Genomic DNA, 15,834 nt, shown 5'->3' with positions numbered 1-15,834 from the left:
ATATAAAGTATGGTTGGCTATAAAATAAACCAGGTGTATACCTGGCAGGGCCTCCGCGTGTGCGGATCGCCGGACTTGATGGACCGAAGGTCTGATCCGGAGATGGCGCTTCTTATGTTCTTATGTTCTTATGTACACCTAGCCATCCCTTTGTGTTCACTGAAATTGGGTACTTAACACCTTTTAAATGCAGATAGCCAACCCCCCCTGCCTTGCCAAACCACCCCCCGCGAAGGAAAATTGGCAGGAGGGATGCCCACTCTGGCACACTAAACGGAGCAAATGTTTTTTGTGGTACACTAAATGCAGTAAATGTTTTTCATGGCTGGAAAAAATTTCTGGGGAGAACACTGTTGCCGTTAGTTTTCAAGGTTCCATCACGTCAAAGAATGATGCTTATCTGGGCAGTTGTATAATAAAAAGAATGGATAAGATAACATGAGAAGTGAAATTGTCATGAATCAGAGGGATACATACCCTGTAGGTCCTAAAAGCAGGCTTGTGGATTAGATATAAACTATGAAGGCAGTGGTGTACCTAGCATATGTGACACCCGAGGCCCATCATTTTTTAACACCCCCCCCCCATCTGTATGAAAAACATGATTTTTAGTAACAATCCACACATCACACAAGAGTGTACCTAGGAAAAGGCAGCATCTTACATACTGCAGTGAGCAGTACATCAATACACCCATTGTAAAACTAAACAAGCCAGACTAGTACAGATCAATCCTACACAGTCAATCCTAACTGAAAACCATGTCTTTCAAACACACAGAACACAGAAAATACCTTCGCCCAGTATGGAATATGTAATCACAAACTAACCCCTCTCCCTTTTACAAAACTGTAATGTGCTTTTTAGCCATGGTGGTAACAGCTCAGAATCTCATAGAATTCTGAGCAATTACCACCATGGCTGGTGCTAAAAAAACGCTCTACAGTTTTGTAAAAGGGGGGATAAAATAGAAAAACGTAGACAAAGGTTAAATTGAACCACCAAGAAGTTGGACTCTGCATACAATGCAACACCATAGAAACAGTGATGCATCTCTCCTAAAGCAAAAAAATAAATAAATATAATTTTTTTTTCTACATGGTCTTCTCTGGTTTCTGCTTTCCTCATAGTCTTGTCACTCTCTTCCTTTCATCCATTGTCTACCCTCTCTCTGCACCTTCTATATGGCATCTTCTCCCCTTGTATTCCACTTCCATCTCTCCCTTCACCCCTATTATTCTGGCATCCATCTTCTTCCCTTCCCTCCTCCAATGGTCTGGCTTCTCTCTCCTCTTCTTCCCTTCCCTCTCCCACACCCCCATGGTCTGGCATTTCACTCTCTCCTCTCCCTTCCCCCCACTTCCATCAGCATCTGCCCCCTTTCTTTCCCTCCAATATCCTTCCCCCTTATGTCTCTCTCTCCTTTTCCTGCACACCAATTCCATCAGCATCTGCCCCCTTTCTCTCCCTACACCACCCTTCCACACCACCCTGACCCCCTTTTTCTCCCTCCACCACCCTTCTATGCTCCTCTCTCCCTCCAAACCAGCAAGGTCCCATGATGACTCTCCCTCCAAACCAGCAAGGTCCTTCTATTGCCTCTGCCTCTGGAAGATGTAAGTGACGTTGGAGGGGGTGGGCCAGCAGATGCAGGGAGTTGCGGCAAGGTTTCGCAATGACTGCAGCTGCCGGTCCACCCCTTCCGATGTCACTTACGTCTTCGGGAGGCAGAGGCGGCAAATGCAGTCATCGCGGGACCTTCCTGCACTTCAGTGCGGCTGCCGACTCTGCTTTGGAATAAGTACGGCAGCCGCGCTGAGGTGCAGGTGCCATTTAGAGCAGCTCGGAAGGTTCTGGATCCAGCTGGCTCTGTACCCCCATAGGGCTGGCACCCGGGGCGGTCTGCCACTGTATGAGGAGACAAAAAATAATAAAGAGAATGGATAACTTGACCGATTTAGACATGTCATATACAATTATAACCACAAAAATATGTCATAAAATGTAATTCTAAACTCAAAAGACTCCAGATGAAAAGCAGACTATAGAAAGGAAACCAGAAAAGACCAAACCCATAGTACTAAGATCCAAATGCTAAAATCAGACATGTCCATTATGAAGAAACGTGTGGATCACCGCTAATTATAACGAGTGAGTCTTTAGAATATGAGACGGTAACGGATAGCCAGACCTTGTGGATGGAAGTGACAAATACTGGAGCCAAAACCAGAGCACCGTGGTGAAACTTGAATGAAATATGGATACCTATTTATACTTCTGAGTAAAATTTTTATGCGAACATGTCATAGAAAAGAATAAATAATGTGTAAACTAAAAACCAAGAACAATATATTGTAACACCAAACTCAGAATAAATGAATTAAAGAACTTAACCCCCCCCCCTAAAATAGGGCATATACATACTTAAAATGATGGCTGGTTACAAACAGTATGTTTAGACTATATAGATCTAAACAGGGCAAAAGTAAACGTATGGGAAATGAACAGTTGATAATACAGTGTATCTTGAAAACATAAGCCTATAGTAGCTCAAAGAAAAGCCGACCAGGTAGATGAAAAGTGAAACCTGGGAAAGATCTAAATTATTGTTCAAATGAGCTTCTATTAAAACCAAAGTATAAAACCACAGCACTCGGGAAAGTAAAAAAGGGAGAGTAAAATGGACTTACCGAAAAGGTCTCTGCACTGATGAGATAAACTCGTACGCAGAATAAATGTGAACACGCGATAGTGGGGCTATGATATTTGGTCTGTTGAAAGAGGCGCCAAAAAAGTGTTGGCAGTGGATTGGATGCACACTGATAGGGGAAGGGCATCGGACTGTTAAAAAAGGCTGCTTTAATAAATAAATGAAAATACTGGTGAAAAACTAAATAAAAAACCAAAACCATGATAAAATGCCAAACCTGACTGCAAGTGGTAGTGAAAGTAGCATAAGGCACGCGTAGTACTGTTAGTGCCAGAGCTGCATAGAATAAATAACTGTGCTGTACATGAGGAGTTAAGATGTAAAGTGCTGGCCCCTCACTGCACCACTTGATAAAACTAAGGGCTTGCGAGCTACTTTTAAAATGACCAAGTCAAAATGATCTACCAACAATAAAATTAAAAAAAAAAAAAACACAAAGCACACTGTACACATAGAAAATGTTAATTATCATTCCTATTCCGGGGTTTTTTCAAAGAGGTCAAAGCAGATGACTCTATGCACTGTCACCTCAGTAACAATCATACAAAAATAGACAAATATACCCCCTCCCTTTTCACTAAACCACGATAGCTGTTTTTAGTGCAAGGAGCTGCGCTGAATGCCCAGCGTTGCTCTCGACGCTCATAGGCTCCCTGCACTAAAAACCTCTATTGCAGTTTAGTAAAAGGGGACCATAGTGTAAAATATAGACTGCAGATATAAATTCAGACACATTTTGATCACTAAATTTAAAATAAAATAATTTTTCCTACCTTGTTGTCTGGTGATTTCATGAGTCTCTGGTTGCACTTTCTTCTTCTGACTGTGCATTCAGTCTTTCTTCCCTTCTTTCAGCCTGTATGCTTCCTCTCCTCCAGACCTCATTCCCTCCCCCAACTTTTTCTTCCTCTCTCCCTACCCTTTCTTTCTCCATGCCTCCCTTTCTCTCTTCATGCCCCCTTTCTTTTTTTCTGTTTCTCTTCTTTCCTTCTGTCTCCCTGCCTGCCCTCTTTCTTTCTTTCTCCGTGCCCTCCCCCAAGCCACTGCCGCTGCCATCAGGGAACAGGCCCCCAAGCCGCCACCATTGGATAACAGGCCCCAAATCCGCCGCCGCTCCAAGCTCTCCCTGCTTCGGGCCGACCAGCATTCCTCTCCCCGACGTCAATTCTGGTGTCGGGGAGAGAAAGGCTGATCGGCCCAAGATCGCGATCGACCTATTGGGGAAATACTGCCAGGTCCTGCCTTCGCGGAAACAGAAAGTATGCAGGACCCAGCAGCAAGAAGAGCAAATTGTAAGCTTCACTGATCTGTCTCCCGCCTTAGCCCGTAGCGAATGCATGCTTCAGGGCTCTAACATGTGCGTGCCAGCTTCCCTTCTCTTCTCTTCCCCCCCTACCCCGGACATAACTTCCGGTTTCGGAGGGAAGAGAAGGGAAGCACGTTAGAGCCCCGGAGCATAAGTTCGCTATGGGCTAAGGCGTGAAATCTCCAAGCCATTTTTCTTTTGTGTGTGTTGTGTTGAGCAGCACCGGCGGCAGTAGCAGAATTCAGAGCAGATGATAGCCGGGCGGTCATCTAAATTACCCGGGCGGACCGCCCGGCTAAAAGGCCCTAGGGAGAACACTGAGTTAGGATAGCTTCTTTTTCTGTCCTAAATTATCTCTGTCTCGGGAACACTCTCGATGCTACCCAGATAGTGCCAAGTTGAGCTGTAAAGAAATTCACCTGCACTATCAATGTAGAACCAAGTCAATCAGTAAAGCTATTCACTAAATATTCTTGGTGAAATATATTTGGTTGCAGATGATGTCACCCAGATATATATGTTGCCTCTTTATGTTGCCTCTTGTTTTGACCATGAGACACCCTTATTATTTTCACAACACTTGTTGCATTTTGTTTTAAAATCTAGTTCAAAATTTTATAACTTACACATAGAGCACTTTATATAGGTTTTTCTTTTATCTTTTTCCGGGCCCCTTTCATATACTTCCTCTTGTCCCTTTCATTCTTCTGGTAACCTCTCAAAAATTCCACCTGGATACTTCTGGTTCAACTGCTTTTTGTTGTGTCACTTCTTCCTTGTGGAACTCTGTTTCATTTGAGTGCCATCTCAAGGCTTTTAGAGAAAAAATTCAAAGTTACTCTTAAAACATAACTGTTGCAGCAAGCTTTTCATTGTTCTTATTGACTTCAGAAGCACTTCCATTGGGGGTTTTTTGCCCTCTCCTACTTGTCCTTATGTGTTCAGTAAGGGAGAAATTCTATAAAGTCCACCTAAAGTTAGGCGCCTATAGTGCACCTAGCCAATATAGGTGTAAGGATTGTAGTGTCAGGTCCCCCACTAGGTGAGGTTGTAGGGGTTTCATGAGAGCCAGGTCCCAGGTTCAGTTCACCTCACCGAAGATTTACCAGGAAGTAGACTCAAATAAGAAGCACAGCCAGAGGTGATGGCATAAAGAATATATTATAGAAATAGTCTTACAGAAAAGCATTACAATTAAGGAGAGAGCAAAGCAGTTTCCCTGCCTTACAGAGTCCAGAGATAAAAAGAGACAGAGAAGCGTGAAGTTCCAGGGAGAGCCAAAGAAAGAGAGAAAAAGGGGGGTGGGGAGGGTGATGCCCCAAGCTAACAGGATAGACAAGAGAGACCAGAGCCAAGAGAGGAGGGTGATGCTACGAGGGGGCTTTTATAGTTTTGGAAACTTATTCTAAAATACAGAATCTATTGAGCTTTAATAGAACTTAAACATGCTAGACAGGAAAAGAATAGGCTGCAGTCATATATGATTTCCAATATGTTTCTGACAATAGTTTCTGATTAACTTTAGTTATCTGTGCACCTGGACCCATTGTCCTAAGCATCCTCCTCAGATATTAACACATTAACACCTTTTAGCTACAAGTTGGTTTGTAATCATGATTTAATCAGGGCTATTTGAAACCGTCTTTTAGGGCTGTTTGAAACAGTCTGCCTGTGATCTATCTGCATCAACATCCCAGAGTCAGATTGATATAATTTCCCATAGGCCTTTGCTGACATTAGTTATGCCAACTGAAAATACTGATTGGTAGCAATAGCTATGCTGACAATAGGTACCTAACTTAATTGAATAGTAGGCTTAATTGGCACTTAACATTCATAACTGCCATTAATTGGACTTAATTGAAAATTAGGCACCTAACTTAAAAACATGATTCTGTAAAAAATAGGCACCTACTCCAAAGCACATAAAAAGTGAGTAGATGAGTAGGCATGTTTTTGACTTAGGTGCTTGTTTTTGATTTAAGCACCGTTGTGTGCCGAACTTAGTTGCATGCATTTAAGCCAAGAAAACCCTGGCATAAATATGGTGCATCTAAAAGTTAGGACACCTAGTGATGCCTAAGGCTACTTAAACGTCATAAGTGCAATTCAATGCAGTGTGCCTAACTTTTATAGAATCACACTTAGAGGGGCATAATAAAAAAAAAACGTCTAAGTCCCCTTTTGGCCTAAGTCCTTAAACGTTGAAAGTAAAAGCAGGGAAAATGTCCATAATCAAAAAAAACGTCCAAATGGAGGGTTTTTTTTTAAAATTATGGCCTGCCTCTACATTCAGCTGTTTAAACGCCCAGACCACCACTACGTCTACACTTATACCCCATAATGAACCAAAAAAATGCCTAACCCAACACAAGGGCTTTTAGGTGAAGGAGGAGCCAGTCCTTCGCCTAAAAGCTGGATTCTCTCCTGCCGCGGGTTGCAGCAGTTCGGGTAGAGGAGTGATGGCATCGCGGTAGAGGAGATGAGGCATCTCTCCTGCCGCGATCATTACTGTAGGGGGTAGGCAGGTTGCTGGGGCCGCTGAACTGATCGCAGCAGCCATGATCAGCTCAGCGGCCCCTTTTTCGGCACTTAGACCTGTTTTGACTTTGTCTAAGTCAAAAACATATAAGTGCCGACTAGGCAACCTGCCTAAGATTTTGGTTATACCTGCTGCACGCCTAGGTGTAGGTCGGCCCACCTCCCGCCCACCGCCTGCCCTTTCCCCTCCTCTAAACACGCCTCTTTTCTCTCTGTGCGTTTAGTGGCAGGGGAAAGGCCTAAGCTGGTTTTAGATACGTCTAAAACCAGCTTTGATTATGGGTACTTGGATGATCAGGCTTTTTGATTGTCCAAGTAGCCATTTAGGACACTTTTTAGACATTTTTGGGTTTTTTTTTATTATGAACCCCATAGCGTTTCACTAGTTAGCACTGATATTTTAGGTGACATATATAGAATCGGGGCCTTAATGTATAATCTTCCAGATAATTTATTGCTATGCTATTCATCCCTTACCATGCCTTACCCTCCTTTTTCTTCTGTTTAATTTAAGTTATGCCTGTGTTTTACGTTACAAGTTTTGAATGACTGGCTGCTAATCGTCCCATTACTTTTTCCTTGTTTTGTAAACTAATTTTGAATGACAGTGTAAAAACACACTAAATTAAAATAAGTTCTGTCAAATATTGATGTTTGTAGGTATTTGCATGAGTTAAAATATTACATCTGTAATATAATCAGGTCAGGATTAAGGCACATGCCTAGAGCTCAAAATAGGGACTCTGAAATGCATCAATCTAATGACTCAGAAGCCAGATTTTTTTTCCTGGTAAGTCAGCTGTTGACAGGAAGAAGCTTGGGGACTGGAGTTGCTAATGCAAGAACTTGACCTCCATTAGTGATCTGAGTGTTTCATTGCCACATTTTGTTCTAATCATAGTTTGCGAAAAGTGTGCTTGAACAGTAATGTTTTAAGTCTTTTGTTTGTTTCAAATTTTCTTCTTTAGGTTAATATGGTGCACAGAGTAGAGATATTTAAAACAGAATTTATTTATGTTGTTACACTGCTTGTCTCTTGAGTAAATGCAGCACCAACATAAACAGCAAGATACTATAAGTTTTTACCAGTATTATCGTACACATATTCTGATCTGTAGAAGAATTAAGACTCATGCTGTTTTATGAGTGTGCTATACTTGTTTTCTGATGCTTTGAAGAACTGCTTCAAAACAATACAATTTTCAGAATAACTAAAAATCTTACATTTGACCCTTATAGAATAATAACATGCAATTTTAGACTAGTCTTGAAGTGTAGCAGATAATTTTAAGCAAAAAGTATTACATTTAATTATGTGCTTATGTTTTTTAGGAGATGGAAAGAACAATTTGTATGTTTCAAACATTCCTGTGAATTCTTCAAGATGAGCGCGTTTATTCTCTCAATACTGTTCATGCAAGAGCAGTCTTCTGAGCCATTATATTTCTAATTGCACCAAGTACTTGCAGAGCCTTGGTCTTAAGTGCTCTCCCTAATCTGCTCTCTATTGAATTTGGTGCTATTGTCTCAGGTACCTGAAACCAACCAGCCTACTAGAACCAAACAATTTTAGACAACGTTGTATTTTGTGAGGAGGAAGATTACAACACCACAGCTTGGAGATTTTTGGTGCTAACAGAAAAACTGTGCTTATTTCTGCTCATGCACTAGTTATGTTGTGCAAAATGGCAAACTTCAAGGAACAGTTTAAAGAACAGTTTAAAAAACACAAGTGGATCAAGAAAGCAAGAAGGTTTTAGCCAAGTACTGTTTCCTTAATAACGGGCAACTGTTTAATTTTTTTTATTTAATTTTTTGTTTTGTTTTTATTCAGGGAAGAAGGGATAGGTGCTGAATGTTCATATTCTCTTGGTAGTAGAAGGAAACATGAAAGCTGGTAATGATAAGCTTATTAATAGGAAGCTGGGGAGGCTGGATGGCACTTGAGGATGAGGCTCTCTGGAACTGCCATTAATGTGCCTTTTTATTCAACTGCAAAAGAGAAGGCTTTTCAAGAAACTAGATTTGTATCAAATGCAGGCTAAGAAATAATATATGATTGTTTTTTATTTTATATATCCCTTGGCACTGATGAGTGGTAACTCTAGTTTTGGTTTAACATTGGTAGTGTTGGCAGAGATCAGCTGACATTTTGAAAACTCAATTAGTTGCAGCAACTTACATGCTTCTACCAAATGGTTAAATTCCATCATTCTCTGCATTCTTTCTTTTCTTAGAATGTGTTGCACAGCAGGCTTTTTACCCCCCATGTTGCTGACTGCAAAGAAAAGAAAATTAGTCTTGAGTTTGTTCTTTTGGTGGATGGTGGTATATGTTCAGTATTTGTTGTGCACATTGTAATTACAAAAATAAGTGAGCTGCCAAGGGAGTCTCCATGCTTTGTTTCTCTTGGAGTAGTTCTCTGTAGTTCTATTTCTTTGGAGAGAGCAGGCAGAATGATGATAGGATAGGAGGAACAAGAGAAAGCTAATGCGGTTTTCGTTGTTTATAATAGTTCGTATGGACTGTGCATCAGTCTGTATATACCAGTGTTGTCAGAGACTGGGAGGTGTAAAGACTTTTTTCTGGTTTTGTATGGCAATTAGCAGGTCTTATTTATGGCTTGTTCTCTGAATCTGAATTGTGAAACAAAAGTTTAAAGACACTGTGTAGACAATTGCAAGGAATCCCAGATTTGCCTGGTGGATGAGAAAGAACTAGTGAATAAATTCTTTGTGGCAGATGAGTAGAAGTGAAAAAAAAATCATATATGTACAGTATAGGGATAACAATTTTTCATTTACTGTTCGCTACAACCTTTAGTTAGCTGCACATATATCTTCCCAAAATATGCAACACATTTTGTATTTTTTGTTGAAGATCTCCATAGACAACTGCAGAGATACTGAGCTACCTCAGCTTTTCATGTTTCAGTTACCAACAGTGTTTACGGAGTACTGTAATCACCTTTTTACATGCTGAAGCTAAGGTACATGTCTCCATATCTACACATAACAGTATACCACTGCAAGTGCAAAAAAATAAAATAAAATTTTCAACTTGGACTACTGCAGTAAGCCAAAATTATCCTTTATACGAATAAATTCTTCTTCAAATGCCATTTGTTTTCTTAACAACCAGATAGAAAATGTTAGTCTTTTTTGTTGCTATTGGCCATTTAGTGCAACCCATGTAAAAGTGCACTGTATTTTGTAGCTGGGAAAGATGGGATTGAAAATGTAACAAAAAAAATACACACAAAAGGTTCTCATATCTATTATTTCATTAGTGGGAGTTTTCATCCATTTTCTTTAATATTTATTACTGTCATACCTACCTGAGATCTTTTACTGTCCAATATATTACCTTGATAAATTTTATATTGATCAAACTTGATACAGACTTTCACAATTTGATGAAATAAAAACAAAACTGATTTTTTGTAGCAAGTTTCTTATAAAAGGGGGTTTGTTCTTTTTTGTGGCTTTCAGGTTGCTGCCATTTTTCTTTTCCTCTTTAAATTATTCCAGTTTCATCTATTCACAGACTTTTTTTACAGCATTAACAGTAGTAACAGTACTTACAAAAGGTAAAGTGGGATACATTTTTAACAGATTAAATTTGTATGAATTAGACATTTAAGTTAGTAACAATAAGTGATTATAACAAGTGATGTTTGTTTTTGCTTGCCTTCAAAATGCTTATGGCTCAGAGAACTATGATTTTATAAGTTTTGTAAAATCTTTAATTATTTCAGTACATCAAATTAAAAGGGGCAGGTAAGAGTGACAATATTGGGAGGGGCAGTTTTTAGCATTCAGATTTCTGCTAATGGATTGCTAAGTTCATCACGTCTCTTTGGGAGCTCGTCCTTCTAGCCAGAAAACAATAAGCCCTATTTGTCTTTGTATGTATTTTTGTTTTACTGGTTACCTGTTCTAGGGCTTAAAGCAGTGGAAAGTATTTCCAGGCAGATTTTAAACTTCACTTGCTTTATATATTGTATGATTTGTATAGCTCCTGCAAAAAAAAGTACTCATTGTGTTCTATTTTAATGTGACCTTGCACTCCAGGTCACTGTGGTGGTACAGACAGACTAACTTATCTGTGGGATTATAGTTAATATAAAGGGCCTGCTCTAAGGCTCAAGTTCTCAACTGTGCAGATAATTCTATTTGCAAGCTTAAATCTCACATGTGACCACGTTTTCTGTGCATCCTTTAAATTGTTACTTGAGTTTCTCATGCTAATGTTTATAGGTTTATTGTGTGTTGCCTTTTTTTTTTTTTTAAATAACTAACCTGTCTTCCCATTTCTGATTGTTGATGGATATTCTGTGTCATCACAAGAGAAATAATGAATGACAGGTCATGTAGCTGAACTTCATCACATTTGTATAATCACAAAATAAGCTGGAATTTGTTGGGCTTGTGTTTGCATTATTTGTATTTTGTACATCTTTGTTTTATTTGTTTTTACGTTTTATACTCTTTGCTTTTATTCATATGTCTACTTTACAATTTAAGTAGGCCTCATCAATCAACTATGATTATATTTTGAATTCTGTAGTTTCATTCAAAATTGTGCTACAGTTGATGTTTTGCATTTTGACTTCATTTACATTAGTCTTCAAGTAAGTTATTTAATTTTTTGGACTTCTGGAATTATTTTACTGTAATTTTGTAATATAACTGCTGTGAAATACTTGAATAAAGATGAAAGGAAAATATATGGCAATATGTCTTGTAAAGTTCCATTGTATTCAAATAGACTACAAGAAAAACTGTGAAAAGAAAAGAAGCATTCGTGTGCAAAAGGGAAGAGAAAAATATTCTGCAGCATTTTCAGATATGTATATTCAAAAAGTATATTCATAATACAAATTCTGTTTTCTGTCAACAAAGGTGAATCAACTGCACAACTGGGTGATTTTTTTCAACAGTGCTGACAGCTCTTTCAGAGATCAAAAAACCCTAGAAGGCTTTCCTGATTATGAGCATCTGTCACCATATTAGTTTGCTCAATCTAATTTTGTCCGTGCAGTTGACTTAGCTCTTATTTTTTTCTATTGTTGTTGAAATGAAGATATTGGTGCTGAAGGATTTAGCACACAAGTCACATTCCGCACATCTGAGATATGTGGACATTGTCAGTGCCAAAAAACATGTGGTTGACACTCCATTTCAGAAAGAACAATAATTGAGTCAGATTCCCTGGTTCGTATCCCAGAGGCAGAATATTATTATTCTTCTGGGCAGCCCTCAAGAATTGTAGATGCAGTTATGTTCCCTAGGAAAAGCATGACAAATTAATTTGTTAGAAAAGAAAAATGTTGATGTGCCAAGACTCTCTTATAAAGAAACAGGTAAGGCCAGTCCTGGAGGTTCTCCATGACCAGTTCCCATTAGAAACATTAAGGGAAACCTTCATTACCACAAGTTTTCCAAACCACATAAAAAGAAGGCTATCGCCTATGTGCCATCTAGGCATTTCTCATCATGGGAGGAACATTTGACAATAGTACATCTAGCCAGACCAATGCATGATAGAAATTAGCTGGTCAGTGTAGTGTCAACAGAACTATCCTTACATTCTTTGCAAGTTACTTCTAGCAGACTTTACATATCCAAATTTTATGTGGAAGATGGCCAGAGTCTGTCTGCTATAGGAGAATAAATAACATTGAGCAGATAGATATATCTTTAATCATCTAAAGATGCAGTTACAGCACTACACATATAGGAACTTCATCCAAGAAGTATAGATAATAAACAATAAAATTATAAAAACTAAAACAGCACTATATTACATAAATAAATCATACAATTAAAAATATAATACATCCAAAATATACATATAGGGCTCCTTTTACTAAGCTGCGTTAGGGCATTAACGCATGGAATAGCACGCGCTAAATTGCCACGTGTGCTAGACACTAACGCCAGCATTGAGCTGGAATTAGTTCTAGCCGCATAGCGCGGGTTTAGCATGTGCTAAAAACGCTAACAGCTTAGTAAAAGGAGCCAATAATTCTATAAGCAGCTTGCAAAACCTTATTTCACGTTCCCTGTAGCAAGAAAACAAAATCTAAAATGTCCCAAGAATTATTTAAAACCCCTCTGGATCTGATTGATAAAAATTGATTCAAATTGATTCAGGTTGTGATGCTTAACTCAAAGATTCACAAGCATTTTATGATGCAATAGGTGTACTAGTACTTTCAGAAACTAAAGACATTTTCTTCATGAAAACAGATAGATTTCTTGACCAGCTAGTCAATGCTAAATATTTGAAAAACAAAATATGATTAGATTGGCATATAAGACTTTTGACACTGTAGCATAGCCATCCCTTGGACAACGGCAGGGTCCTGCACACACCACTTGCTATAGGCTCGGTGTGTTTCCCCAAGATGGAGGAAGAACCTGCATAAATGAATTTCTCTAAAATTGTTTTGTATAAATCACACAGTATACAATGGTAAGTATCGGGAAAAGAAAAAAAAAATTTATTCCATACTGTGCTCCAAGGAAACAAACTATGCTCCAAAAACTTTCAACAAAAATGTGTTTAGAATGGCTTTTCAAAAATGAACCCAGAACTCTGGCCTAGCTGGGCCTCCAGGCTGCATACTTCAGCCTTAAAGTTTCCCTCTCATAGCAGTGAGGCTTCAACACACACTCAACTCCAATATCAGCCTCTTCACAGAAGGAAAAGAAACAAACAGTTCTCCAAAATAGTCCAAACAAAGCAGAAAATTGTAGGGCTTCAAAACATTTCTTTATGGCTTTTTCCTCAACTATACCAAAAATCACTATGCAGCTGACCTTCAGCTCAAGAGTACTGCAGGAGGGAGAATCAACAAATTCACCTTTTTATCCAGCACTAGTCAAAATGCTGCCCACTTTCCCTCACCAGAAGATGGCTGGTGAATTCTCCCCAATTCCCTCTAGTCTCCTGGGTGCTGTAACTGCCTAAACAAACTTCCAAAAACAGTTCAATAGCCAGCTTTCAACATGTACTGGCTCAGCCCTTGTCCTTAATCCTTTCCCTTGGCAGCCATGTTGTGCTCTACCCCAACATACAAAGAAAAAAAAAAAAACACTTTTACAGCAGGCAAACAAAAACTTTCTTCCAAAAAAAACCTGGCATGGCCATGAGCCACACCCAGTCAGTTAGCTTCACTGACTTCTATAATGTTCACAGTCTCTATCACAGGCAAATACTCAGTTTTTCAACCAAAATTCAAGAAAAGCCTTTAAAAAAACAAACAAACCCGTAGCACAAAAGAGTTCCTTTTTAAACCAGAAAATCATCAACTCACTTCCATGCATTAGACTGTGGCTCAAGAAAATTCAGAATCTCCATAGGCTCCTCAACATTCAGTAGCAAATCCTGCATGATTATATCCTCAGGCTCAGCTGAAGCAGGAGCTTCACAAGTATGTCTGCATCCTTTGCCTGCCTCCAATTGAGGCTCACAGGCTTCAAGTTGCCTTTGTGCTTGCCCAGCTCTACAAGGGGGAGGGAACCAGCTCTGGTCTGTAGTGCTCTTCCCCTGCTTAGCCAGCAGCCTAAGCAAGGAAGCACTTAAAGGGGCCAAACCTTGTTTTATGTGTGTGCCTAGATATGTTCCCTAAAAAAATACTGGAGGGGGTAACAAACTCAACCACTAAATGCCGTAGAGTGACTAAAGGAAACAATTTGAAAAAAGAAAAAGTCACTGCTTGAAAAGTTCACTGCTTGAAAAGTTCACTTCATAAAGATTTAATCATAAATCTTTGTGCACAATCTTGTACAAAGAACTCTGCTCAGAGATATGAAGGCATAGTGTTCCGCCTCACCCACCAATCATTGCAGTGTTCAGTACATAATTGATATATCCAAATTTAAATACTAGACTGTTGTGTTGCTAGCTGCTAAAGCTATGCTTGGTTCTTAATAGCAATAGCAAAAATCAAAGAAATTTTGCACTTATCTTTGAAAAAATAGCTGGTTCCGACGTGCCACGTTTCGAATCTGCGTCAGGGAACCGACACAACAATTAAAGTTAGACTGGAGGTACAGACTCTGAAACCAAAAAAATATATATAAACATGCTTAATAACTATGCAAAATATATGTGTGTAACATTTCTTAAAAGCTCACTTCACACAATAAAAGCTTGTGCATGGTTCTACCTAGATGGGAGTACTCACCACTGAATAAGAATTATAATTTTCTAAAGGTATGCAAAATCCGATTTCTTCCCGGTGTACAAATGGCGACTGAACACCAAGAGAACAATTTAAAGGGCTGTGTTCGCGCCAAAAATAGGGTGATGACGTCAACGCGCAAAAAATTACACTGGAACTGTCCCGCTTAATGAGATGAAGGAAAGAGTCAAAAATCAAACAAAAACGCCACTACCAACAGAAAAACCTACACTGACTGACTATCCTGTTCTGTTTGCACATAAAAGGAACAATATTATTTACAAAAAGGCTTGCCACTCTATTTCGTTGTTCAGACCCCGAGGAGTCAGAGAACCTAGAGTGTATATCCAGAATGTAATCTGGTTTTAAGGTCACCCCCTCTAGGGAGAGTTGCAACATCCAGAATAGAAAAACGTATGGAAGAAATGGGATGTTCAGCTTCAATCCAGTGATGAGTAAGGGGTGCTTCCATAACTTCCCTACCTATTCTGCTAATGTGTTCCTCTATTCTGACCCGAACGCTCCTCATGGTATGCCCTACATAAAGCAGATGATATGGACATTCAATGACATAAACTACCCCCTTGGAATTGCAATTAGTCATTTTTAAGGATTTGCGATTCTTCACCCATTCAGGGATAGTCATGTCAGATAATTTCACGCTATAGGGACAGACAGAACAGGCTGTACATGGGGAATGAAAACCTATTGAACTAGTGTCAGGTGCCTCAGAGTGGTATTGAGCCTTGGTGAGATACTGTTTAAGGTTCCACCCTCTTGAGTAAGCAAATCTTGGGGGGTTTTGAAAAACGTCATGATATTGCAATATACTCCAATGCTGGTTGATGATGTGCTTAATTTTAAAAGCATGTTGAGAATAAGGAAGGACACAGACAACATCAGCATCGGTTTGTTGATTATTTGGCAATAGTAGATCATCCCTATTGGACCAAAGTGCCCTTTTATAAGCTTTTTTAATGACAGATGTTGGATATCCCCTCTCTTTGAATTTGACTTTCATGTCTTCAGCTTTCAATATGTAATCACTCTTAGAGGAACCAAGCCTACGGAGGCGTAAAAATT

The 15,834-nt window shown here is 39.3% G+C and overlaps 1 protein-coding gene across 3 annotated transcripts in view; it reads left to right on the top strand.

Annotated features, from left to right (window-relative positions):
• Window positions 1–11,288, top strand: part of ATAD2B (ATPase family AAA domain containing 2B) — a 528,611-nt gene extending 517,323 nt beyond the window's left edge. For all 3 annotated transcript variants that reach the window (XM_033936345.1, XM_033936343.1, XM_033936342.1), the window contains one exon: window positions 7,890–11,288. In XM_033936345.1, coding sequence (XP_033792236.1) covers window positions 7,890–7,931 — 42 coding nt within the window. In that variant the 3' untranslated portion in view covers window positions 7,932–11,288. The remainder of the gene's footprint in view (window positions 1–7,889) is intronic.
• The last annotated feature ends 4,546 nt before the right edge of the window (window positions 11,289–15,834 follow it).

The sequence above is a fragment of the Geotrypetes seraphini genome, chromosome 3 (assembly GCF_902459505.1).
Source record: "Geotrypetes seraphini chromosome 3, aGeoSer1.1, whole genome shotgun sequence".
In the NCBI taxonomy this organism is placed as follows: Eukaryota; Metazoa; Chordata; class Amphibia; order Gymnophiona; family Dermophiidae; genus Geotrypetes; species Geotrypetes seraphini.
The sequence above is the reverse complement of the archived record's forward strand: the minus strand, read 5'-3'. Positions and strand labels throughout refer to the sequence as shown.